At 48.2% G+C, this 12068-nt stretch overlaps 1 protein-coding gene across 1 annotated transcript in view; it reads left to right on the top strand.

Annotated features, from left to right (window-relative positions):
* The window catches only part of LOC138255404 (dedicator of cytokinesis protein 2-like), a 1984107-nt gene that overhangs the window by 594326 nt on the left and 1377713 nt on the right, over window positions 1-12068 (top strand). Inside the window, exon 23 of the mRNA XM_069205837.1 lies at window positions 5525-5636. Within this exon, the coding sequence (XP_069061938.1) occupies window positions 5525-5636 (112 nt within the window). The remainder of the gene's footprint in view (window positions 1-5524; window positions 5637-12068) is intronic.

Here is a 12068-nt window from a genome sequence, read left to right as displayed (position 1 = left end):
ATGTTAATTTTCGGTGCAAGGGCGCATTTAACAAAGGCACTGAGAGCGACAGCTGCTCACATTCTCTTGTTCATGTGCTTTTCTAGTACTTCTTACTACAAATGACATAATTCGAGGTCAATTGTTACAGCGAATGGCACAATAGCAGAAGTTGGGAAATTTCACTTAACAAATTTAAAGTGAAATTCCTGAAAGTACCAAAATGTTGCTGAGGCGTAGCTTAAACTCAAGGAGTAACAGGCGAGCTAGCTGGGTTGTGGACGGTTAATGCACTGTGATGTAGTGTTCTTTAAAGAGGTGAGTCTTCAACTGAACTGGAGCAGCGTTGGGGCGGTCCTGATGGGGACGAGGATGTTGCCTCAAGTTCCGGGTGCACACCTGGAGCAGCTGAGTACTGGCAGATGTGTAGTAGCTAGGGATGAAGAGGTAACTCTACCTGTGTGCCCTGGACCCTGAAGTGGTGCTCGCGTGCTGCCTGGTTTGTGAGTAAAGGAATGACATAATCTGAAAGATGCAAATGGGGTGATGAAATGACTGGACCGCCATGAAGGACTTCAAGTCTACCATGTGCATTTCATAGAAGTCAGTATGCAGGCTTATTTGTTTCACAATTCTTTATTGTAAGATTAAAACAAAACATTGTATAGGGAAGGAAAGGCCGGGAAACCTAAGTTACCACATGTAATACTGTATGAAAGAACACAGTGCAAGATGAAACAGAGCACAAGGTATATAGCTTGTGATGCTCCCATGAGGCAGGGGCCCTTGGAGGACAAGACAGGACAATATCATGGAGGACATGCCGGTCCACATCTATACACAGAGTGGTCAGCAGGTTGGGGGGGCAGAACATGTACCGTAACAAAACAAGAAGAAACAAACTGTGGAAACACAAATGTTGAAACCATAATCAAATCCACATGCCCCAGGGGGAGGGGGAGAGAGTAGGGAGGGAAGGGGAGAGAGAGGAAAAAAAAAATGAGTGCAAGGAAGAAAAGAGATCTGGGAAAGATGGGACTTGCCCCACTCCTCCACCTGTTCATTTTGAATCTTTTTTAAAAATTTCCATTTGGTGCTCACTCTGCCCACCAGCTTCAGGGCATTTGTGCTGTTTGCATTCTGATACTTTTATCCCTGTTTACCTGATTAGAAACTCAGAGCTACAGGCACCAGAAATAAAATCTGAGCTGGATGAGCTATTGAATTCCTGCAGGGAATGGGGAACCTTGAGAGATCTGGGTAAGGTCTCAGTTGATGCAACTGGAGGAGCCCAGTTAGGGGAACATGTTTATTTTTTGGGGAAAATATGCAGATATATTATCTATTATATTGATGAAGCATGTAGAGCCCTGAAAAGATGTGAAATCAGCTGGAGATGGAGAAAAGAATACATGTCTTCTTGATTGGGCTAACATTGTATCTACCAATAACGGGTTAATGACCTGATGCAGTTGTTGGCTATTCATGTAACCAGGTATTTCCTACCTGTGGCTGGCTGTTGAAAGGTTGACACCCGTGGCGCGGGTGTGGCCGCATTGAGTATACCTGTGGGTGTTGACTACTGTCTCTTACCACCTGGATCACTGCGCAGTATCACTGACCTGGTCAGGGCACTGCTCCGCCTCCCGCGGCTCCACCCTGTAAGTAGAGCCCTTTCCCTCGCTCCTCTGAACTCCTGACCCCTGTCAGGAGTCCGAGGCCCTCCTCCACCCGCCGGCTTCTGCCTGCGCCTCATCTCTGGTGTCGAGTGGGAGAGCTCTGCTTTCCTACTAGGCTACCTTCCACCTCTCTCCTCCTTTTCTCCTCCTTTCTGTGCTTTGCTCTCTGTTCTGCTTCACTTCTGTCCCTTTGTGCTCCTTTTGCTTCCCTACTCTCTTCCTCGTTTTTCTCTCACTCCGCTCTCTCTCTCTCACTTTCACTCTTCCCCCTATTTCTCTCCACCGCCGCTGCTGCTGCCCCTGTGGCCCCTGCCTCCCTCCTCTCTCTCTCGCACTGCACTCCCGCCACTGCTGCCCCTGTGGTCCCGCCCTCTTTTTTGAGGCTCGCCCCCTTTATTGCACCGTTTTTCGCCCCCGCTCCCATCTCCCAGTTGTCCTCTCATCCCCCATTCACCTCCCTACTTAATGGTGGTCGCTGCACCCGTCCGCGCCTGGACCGCGCCCAGCGCCAGAACCTCTGGCTCCCGTCCCCCCACCGCCACCACGTACATCTTCACTACAACGCCACCACCATCTGCGCCCTCAATACCGGCTGCTCTCCCACCTGCCTTCAAGCCTCCTCGCAGACCACCAGCGGACCCTTCTCCTTCCAGACGTCGCATTCCTGACCGAAACCTGGATGAACCCATCCTCAGCGCCTGACATCGCCATAGCCATCCCGGACGGCAACAAGATCACCCGCAGGGACCGCTCCAGCAAACCAGGAAGAGGCATCACCATCATCCACAAGAACACCCTCAGGATCACAACCAGCACTGAAGACACCCTCAGCACCACGAACACCTGCACTTCCAGATCCACACGACCCAAACACCACCCTCCGAGGGACCTGCGTCTACAGGCCCCCCGGCCCCCGACAGCAGTTCAGTGACTCCGTCACCGACATCATCAGCACGCACGCTCTTGCATCCACTGACTACATACTCCTTGGGGACTCAAACTTCCACCTTGAGAACACCAACGACAACAACACAGCCACCCTGCTCGATAACCTCTCCAACCTCAACCTCAAACATCTCGTCACAACACCGACCCACTCCGCAGAACACACACTCAGCCCTATTTTCTCCTCCAGCGATCACGTCTCCTTCAGCCACACCACCGAACTCCACTGGACAGATCACCGCTGCATCCACTTTTCCTTCAAGAAACCCACAACACACCACCACCCACAACGGATCCCCCACCGCAGTTGGAACAAGGTCACCAAAGACCATCGCAACCCTCTCCCGGAACCAACCCATCGACACCACCAACACTGATGCAGCTGCCTGCAACTTCAGGCAATGGGTCGGCACCTGTGCCAATACTCTCGCCCCAACAAGAATCCCTCCAACAGACGCACCGACAGAAAAGCCTTCTAGTTTACCGCCGACCTCCACGAATCTAACCAAACCTGTTGAAGACTCTAAAGAAAGTGGCGCCAAGATCAGACTCTGGACAACAACACAGCCTTCAAAAACGCCATCCACCGACACCACCAACTCATCCGAGCCTCCAAGAGTAGCACCTTCAAAAACCGAATCAACAACGACGCACACAGCCACAAGGAGCTCTTCAACGTCATGAAGGAACTCTCCAACCCCAGCTCAAACGCCAATGACATCCCGCCATCCCAAGAACTCTGCGACTCTCTAGTCTCCTACTTCCACCGCAAGATTGCAGACATCCACGACAGTTTCAGCACCCAGACCCCTCCGGCAACCACCAACACCGCAGATTCACCTCCGACCAACCCCAAACTCCTGCTCTCGTAGACCCTATCAACTACAACAACACCATCGACATCATGAACACCATCCACTCCGGCTCTCCATCTAACCCCTGCCCTCACCACATCCTCAACAAAGCAAGCTCCGTTATCGCACCCCAACTACGGAAGATCATCAACAGCTCTTTCGAGTCTGCCACCTTCCCGAGAGCTGAAAACACGCCGAGATCAACGCCCTCCTAAAAAAAAACAAGGTGGACCCAAAGGCACTCAAGAACTTCCAGTCTATCTCCATGCTCCCCTTCCCCGCAAAAGTAATCGAGAAGGCTGTCAACAGACAACTAACCTGCTTCCTCGAGGAGAACTGCACGCTGGACCATTCCCAATCCGGATTCCGCAGCAACCACAGTACCGAAACCGCCCTCATCGCCGCCACCGACGACATCAGAACCATACTGGACAGCGGCGAAACCGCGGCTCTCATCCTCCTGCACCTCTCGGCCGCATCCAACACCGTCTGCCACCACACCCTACGCTCATGCCTCAGCAATGCAGGAATCCGCGACAGAGCCCTGGACTGGGTAACCTCCTTTCTCACTGGCAGAACCCAGAGAGTCCGCCTCCCCCAATTCCTCTCGGAGGCCACCGAAATCATCTGCGGCGAACCCCAGGGTTCATCCATCAACCCGACCCTCTTCAACATCTACATGGCCGGCTCGCTAACCTCGCCCGATACCACAACCTCAACATCATCTCATACGCTGACGACACCCAGCTGATCCTCACCAAGGACTCTGCCAAGACCAACCTCCACGAAGGAATGAAGGCCATCGTCGAATGGATGAAGAGCAGCTGCCTCAAACTCACTTCCGACAAGATGGAAGTCCTCATCTTCGGCTCCACCCCCTCCGCATGGGATGACTCCTGGTGGCCTGCCACTCTCGGAGCCACTCCAACTCCCACTGATCACGCATGCAGCCTAGGATTCATCTTGGACCCCTCATTATCCATGACCCGGCAAGTCAATGCCATCTCCTCCTCCTACTTCAACACCCTCTGCATGCTCCGAAAGATCTACAAATGGATACCCACCAAAACCAGAAGAACAGTCACCCAAGCCCTCGTAAGCAGCAAACTGGACTACGGCAATGCCCTCTATGCAGGAACCACGGCCAAACTCCAGAAGAGGCTGCAAAGCATCCAGAACACCTCCGCATGCCTTCATCCTGGACATCCCCTGCCACTGCCACATCACAGACCACATGAAAAACCTGCACTGGCTCCCAGTCAATAAGAGAATCACCTTCAACTCCTCACCCACGCTCACAAAGCACTGCACAACACCAGACCAGAATACCTCAACAGACGACTCTCCTTCTACACCCCGACCCGGCATCTCCGTTCGGCTGACCTCACCCTCGCAACCATCCCATGCGTTTGCAGAACTATAACTGCCGGTAGATCATTTTCGCACCTCGCCGCCAAAACGTGGACCACCCTTCCCACCCACCTGCGCCAGACCAAAGACCTCCTTACCTTCAGGAAACTTCTCAAGACCTGGCTGTTCAAGCAGTAGCAGCACTCCCCTCCTCTTCCCCCCCTCCTCAGTGCCTTGAGACCCTCACAGGTGAGTAGTGCACTTTACAAATTCCTGATTGATTTACAAATTCCTGATTGATTGACTACTCATGCCCACCAACATGATCTTGGCCCTCCAGATAAGAATAAAGACTCCTGTTGCCTGGGTGATGGCTGATGTCAGTCATAGATTTTGCGAGTATTCTTTTGAGAGAACCAGAGGTCCCTCCAGGTGGAAAGACCAAGGCTATAGACGTACCTCCCTATAGAAATCAAGTATGCAAATTTGTTCCACTGTTTTAAGAAATGGTGGCAAACTTTCTAATTTTGGGATGTTCTTCTGTGCCAAAACCCTTTTAAAGGGGAGAAGACATAAGATAAATATGAGGAAGGGTAGGGGAGAGATCCAAGGAGCCCAAACATTGTCAAAGGGTTGTACGAGGAGAACAGGGGCCGAGAGAGAGATTATCCAAGTGAAAGGCCATGTTAATAAGTAATTTTTTCTTTATTTTCTCAGACTTTATGAAGGAAAAGAAAAGGCGGAGTTTGAGGAATCCCTCAAGCAGTTTATTCAAGCCATAAACACCCTGATGCAGTCCTCCCTGGAGAGCACCACCCTACTGGCTCAGGTAAGGTGACCAGCCGTCACTGCCATGTTCACCCGTCTCATCACTTGTACCGCTGTGGGTTGCCCTGTGCTCTGGAGACCCTGATCCCGGTGTCTTGAATAAATCTACGCTGACCTGGTCCAAAGTAACAATATGTGCTTGTTCACCGACTGGTGCATCTCCAAGGGCAGAGGCCTCTAAGCATTGCTAGTATTTTTACAATCATAGGACCTCTTCAATGTTGTCATCTTTGGAATTCTTGACAGTGATGGGATTCACAGTCATCTCGTGCACAGAGGATTCACAGACAAATGTTCGAGTGGGCACAAGGACACAGGAGGAATGGTTCATGCCCTTACAATTTACAAACACAGAAAACAACATACATATTTAATTAACGTAAGCATACACTACTGCTTAGGACTTGCCACTAGTTTCTTCTTCTAAGAACTTTGACAAGGCATGGCTTTTACACCAAGGCTTTATAAATACTTTTCTATACTCTGTCAACTTTCAATCATGATTTATAAAACGCTACATGTTACCCGTGAGAGTCTCAAGGCGCTGGAGTTGATAGCTGCGTTGCGGTGCTCTGTCCATTCGAACAGCCATGTCTTGAGTCCTTTCCTGAATTCCTGGAGGGATGCAGTGTTCCTGATGTGTAGGGGGAGGCTGTTCCAAGATTTGGCCACCGGGTGTGAGAAGGAGCATCCTCGGATGCTGCCTCGGTGGATCCGGGCAGTGTCTGCAAGGAAGATGTAGGCTTATCGCAGGTGTCTGGTCAGTCGGTGGAAGGTCATGCGTTTATTGATATATGCGGGCCCTTTCTTGTGCAGGGCTTTGTATGCTTGGATCAGCATCTTTAACTGGCATCAGGAGGGACCAATGTAGCTTCTTTAGACGAGGAGTGATGTGAGTCTGTCTGGGGAGGTCGAGGATGAGACTTGCCGCTGAGTTTTGTATTGTTTGTGGTCTCTTCAGGAGGCATGTGGTGACTCCTACGCAGAGTGAGTTCCCATAGTCCAGTCTGCTGGTGACGAGAGCCTTTAGCGCTTAGCACCTGACAGGTGTAGAGCAAACCAGGGCACAGTGGCTGAGTGCAGGGCTTGACCCAGAACAAACTCCTGCCCCCCCACACTCCGCTGCTATGGATGGATGGAGAACATGCTCACAGGTTATCGGATGCGTAGGGGTGGACACAGGGCAGGGCAGAATGCTTGCCGTAGGCTTAGTGCTTGGAAGTCAGTTTACAGTGGCTTCTGGTGGTGCATGGGCCACGGCCATTTTCAAATAAAGCACATGTCGGAAATTAAAAGGTTAACATATTTAATGCTAAAATAGCAAATAATGAAGAGAAATTTGCTTACAGCCGACCACAGCTGTCACCCATAATGGCCAGTTGGAGCACATAATGCAAACATGCATGCACATTTGACAAGTATATAGACATTTTTCTCTCAATGAAGGTTTAAAGAGAGAAAACGGGACAGAAACTTGTTACTCTCAGCAAAACTTAACTAATGAGCAGATAGTAGGGTTACTCACAGAGGAAATGCGAGATGCTCTTGAAACTGAGATACAAAACAGAATCATCGCTTTCTTAAAATCACGCTTTGGTAGCCAATATCAAAAGAGAAGCTCTACGAGATGCAGGAAGTGTGCAAATGTACTACCTTCAATAAAATGTCTTGCAGACCTACTATAGTCATGAAACGTGACAGAAACATTGAGCTGAAGGGAACTTCAAATGAATGTGAAAACAACATCCATAGTTGATCATAAGGTATATCAGTGCATGTTGTTATGTACAGTGGCGTAATGAAACTTGAGAGTGCCCCCCTGCAAAGTACTGTGAGGGGACCCCCTCCCCCTTGGACCAAGCCAGGGGCCTGCCGCTCTTTTCCAGTGCACTATGCTGAGGGGGCCCCAAGGAGCTCGGGCCCCCCCACACTAGGGGGCTGCAGGGGCCTTTGTTATGCCACTGGTCATTTACAGGTGGAAGGAGGCACTGATGATAAAGCAATAGGGATACAATATTATGTTTTCACAGTCACGCCCTGCATGCTGCGGACACTCACATCTGGATCTGTGGGTGGGATATTGACCATTCTGCACAAGGCTGAAAGACATGCAGTGTCCTTCCTTCCTTTCTTCTTTCTTTCTTTATTTCTTCACTTTCTTTCTTTTTCTTTCTTTTTTCTTTCTCCCTTTCTCTCTTTTTCTTTTTTCTTTCATTCTCTTTCTTTCTTTCTTTCATTCTTTCTTCTTTTTTCTTTGTCTTTCTTTCTTTTTCTTTTTTCTCTTTCTCTTTTTCTTTCTTTCTTTTGTTCTTTCTTTCTTTCATTCTTTCTTTTCCTTTTTTCTTTCTTTCTTTCTCTTTCTTTCCTTTTTCTTCTTTCTTTTCTTTCTTTCTTCGTTTCTTCTTTACTTTCTTTCTTTCTTCACTTTGTTTATTTTTCTTTCTTTTTTCTTTTTCTCTTTCTATCTTTTTCTTTCTTTCTTTTTTCTTTTTCTCTTTTTCTTTCTTTCTTTCTTTCTCTCTTTCTTTTTTCTTTCTCCTCTTCTTTCTTTCTCCTCTTCTTTCTTTCTTTCTTTCTTTTTCTTTCTTTCTTCACTTCTTACCTTTTCTTTCTTTCTTTCTTTCTTTCTTTCCTTCTTTCTTTCTTTCTCTTTCCTTTTTTCTCTCTTTCTACCTCTTTCTTTCTTTCTTTCTTTCTTTCTTTTGTTCTTTCTTTCAATCATTCTTTCTTTTTTCTTTCTTTCTTTATCTTTTTCTATCTTTTCTTTCTCTTTCATGTTTCCTCTCTCTCTCTCTAACTCTCTCTCTCTCTCATTCTCTGTACAGCCCTCAAGCACTCCTGAAGCATTTACAGGCAGGCACGAGCTGTCAGCTTCTAAAGACTTGGGTAGAGTTTGTAACTCCTGAAGCAGTTTGACTAGATTCTCATTATGCCAATTAGGCTTCGTTTTCAGCAGAGCCAGGACCCAGCACCGAGATTTAATTGCATCAGGTCTCTACGCCTGAGCCATTGGCATGTCCTAGTCTGCCTGTGGTGACAGCCGGTGGTATGCAAATTAACCCAAGACGCATCACCGATTGAAAGACAGATGTGGCTCCTTTATCTGCAGATCTGAAGACATGGGATAACATTCCACAACCTACCAGCCTCTTCCCGGGCCATTCAAATGTAAGATTTTTGTCATCTGGAGCATAAAAAGCATCTCTCACACGCGTAACGAAGCCACTGGGTACCTTGAGGTTATGGGAAGCAGCCTTTGCCTAATTATCTTAACTTTACAGACGTTTTCTTTCTGTGGATTTAGAAAGTTGTTTTCACATAATATTCATTCTTCCTTTTAGTCTAGGGGGGTGAACCTCGATGATTTGGTAACGTCTCTCACCTAGAAACTCTCCCTCGAGCCCGGATGAAAATAACCTTCTTACACCGTGGCCATTTCGCAAACTTCGTGTCCGGCCTCCGTCTTTGGGGCGTAAGCCTATTCCGGCGCCGTGCGTAAAAACGCTGAGCGTAAAAGAGGACTCAGCACTGTCCTTGACGGATCAGAACACGGCGTGATGTTTTATATTTACTGTTCTGTTGATTCGCTTTCGACACCTTTTTCATTTTTCCACAAGTTGCAAATCTTGGACGCCATTGGATGCCTTTATCTGATTCACAAGTCACAGCTCAAGAGGAGTGATGCTGGCATGGGGCCTTGCCCAGTTACATGGTTGGCATGCCACCCTGGCTCCGGCCACGTTAGAATGGATTCAGGTGGAAGAAAGGGGTTTGTTTAAATGCTTGCGTTTGGTGCTTAAAGCAATCCTTACCCCCAACCTATCTTCCCCATTACGGCAGCACTTTAAATGGTGTAGTTCAGTTACGCACTGAGCGTTATATTTACGACAGACTTGATGCGCCACACCCTCACTGTTTTGATGCTCCAGCGTGCAATCCTCTCCGCCATACCTATGGAGACACACAAAGCCAATTTACGTGGCTTCGAATTACGTCGTAGCTATGGAGTAAGACAAAGTGATGCAATTCGCTGCGTTTGCTTTACTCTGCGCCAGGGAGGCGTGCCGTGGGTGCTGCGCTAGGTGATCTCATGCAACACCCATGGATTTTGATGTTCCCCATATTTACTTATTTATATAAACCTAGTGCAGTGCCAAAACCTTACGCCTCCCCACAGCAGGTGTACCTATGAGAAAAAATGTAATTTCTCCTCGTTTTTCCCCTTCTGAGGTTTGCTGCATTCTGCAGCAAACACAGAACGAGGAAAATGCCTCTCGGAATTATTTTTGTGCAGGAAGGTGCCTCTTCTTGCACATAAACAATCCTGCCTGCAACGCAGGCACCCCTGCCCTGGTTTGGTGCTAGGCAGACAATTGTGCACCAGAGCAGGGGGGAAGGACATGAATGCACCATATTTCATAAATATGGTGCATTCCTGCCCTTTTACACTGGTGTAGGGCAGCATAGCAAGGAATTTTGTGTTTGTAAATTCAGGAATGGTCTGAAAACCTGGCTGCCCCCTCCTCCCTTTACATCAACTTACAGATTATTCCACTGGGTTTTTAGAAGGTGATGAAATCTTGGGTGTATTCCTCTAGCACCAAGATGCCCCTCAGAGTCAATGTGAGGCTAAGTGCAAAACCAAAGCTAGAAAAATAGAGCTGTGATGCAAGTCGGTGCACTGTACATCAGCACAGAAATACACTTTCAGCATAATTCTGAAACTGGGCTGACCCACACCACCTCGAAATTAAAGCCAATTGCAATATGCCCTAATTCGGCCAGTTGAAACTATAAAAATGCATTTGCCCAATTAAATTTGAATCAGTTAATAAAAAACTTAGGTTACATTTTGTTAGTCCATTTCTCTTGACAGTTCGGCTCCACAGTTGTATTCACGTGCATTTGTGTTGTTTTGTATAAACTAATAAAGTCATAGAACATAATGGTAGACAGGGACATTTGGGGCCTGATTTTGAGTTTAGCCAAACTCTTTAGAAGGGAAAACCGTCACTTTGGTTTTCCGCCTGCTGGCCCTATTATGAGTTTCCCGCTGGGCCAGAACATTGACGATGGCTTGTAATCGAGCTGGCTGAAATGTTGCGGTGCATCGGGTGCAACAGCAACTGTTGCGCTTTTCACTTCCTGTAGTTCAGGCAGTGAAAAGCATGACGGGGCTGTCCATGGGGGCCCCTGCACTGCCCAAGCCCATGGGACCCCTGGCACCCCGTCTCCACCAGCCTCTGCATGGTGGTGGAACCGCCATGCAAAAGCCGACGGAGAGGGGACTTGTAATCCCCAGGGGAGCTCTGCTTGCAGCGCTGCCCTGGTGGATCAAGACCGCTGGTACCACCAGGCTGTTGACCGGCGGAACCTGGCGGTGCCGGCGGTTGGAGTGTGGCCGTCAGAGTGTGGTGGCTGTAGCGTGGCGGCTCCCCCACAGTCATAATGTGGAGGCCGGGCCTCTGCTTTGGCGGTGGTCCGACCGCCACCGCGGGACAGCCAGACTCATAATAAGGGCCTTAATCTAATCATCCGCATAAAAAATGTAAATACCACCACAGAGAATTCTATGAGATCAATTTACCTTAGTAAAATGGCGTTTAATTGAATTTTGAGGCACTTTAATGTAATTAAGGGGTATAGTTTTATTTAATGTTATTTAATATAAATTGTTAGGATTCCAGTTAATTATCGCTTTCCATTTAATTTACTTTACTTTAAATCAATTACATGATAGTTCTATGGTAAGTTAGTTTATGTAATTCTGTTATAATTAAGTGAAAGTAGTTAAAGGGTAGTGGTATGTATTTATTAAATGTTATGCTATATAAAACAATTATTGGTTAGGTTCAATTATTTACTTCCATTTAAATAACTTAAATTTCAGATTATTTACGGGTTACAGTAGGCATGAGGGTTAAAAATACTTTTTTGTAGCTATGTATGAATGAATGTGTGATTGTATAGCTCCTATCTAGTCCAGGCTGTACAGAGCAGGTGGAAAGGTGACCTGCAGTCGTGGGTGAGAGGCTGGACAGAGGGTGACCTACAGTGGTGGGTAGGAGGCTGGACAGAGGGTGACCTGCAGTGATGGGTAGGAGGCTGGACAGAGGGTGACCTGCAGTGGTTGGTAAGAGGCTGGAGAGAAGGTTACTTGCAGTGGTAGGTAAGAGGTTGGATGGAGGATGACCTGTAGTGGTGGGTAGGAGGCTGGACAGAGGGTGACCTGCAGTGGTGGGTAGGAGGCTGGACAGAGGGTGACCTGCAGTGGTGGGTGAGAGGCTGGACAGAGGGTGACCCGCAGTGGTGGGTGAGAGGCAGGACAGAGGGTGACCCGCAGTGGTGGGTGAGAGGCTGGACAGAGGGTGACCCGCAGTGGTGGGTAAGAGGCTGGACAGAGAGTGACCCACAGTAGTGGGTAAGAGGCTGG

The sequence above is a fragment of the Pleurodeles waltl genome, chromosome 1_1 (genome assembly GCF_031143425.1).
Source record: "Pleurodeles waltl isolate 20211129_DDA chromosome 1_1, aPleWal1.hap1.20221129, whole genome shotgun sequence".
Lineage (NCBI taxonomy): Eukaryota > Metazoa > Chordata > Amphibia > Caudata > Salamandridae > Pleurodeles > Pleurodeles waltl.
Note: the sequence above shows the minus strand (reverse complement) of the source record. Positions and strands in the feature narration are given on the sequence as shown.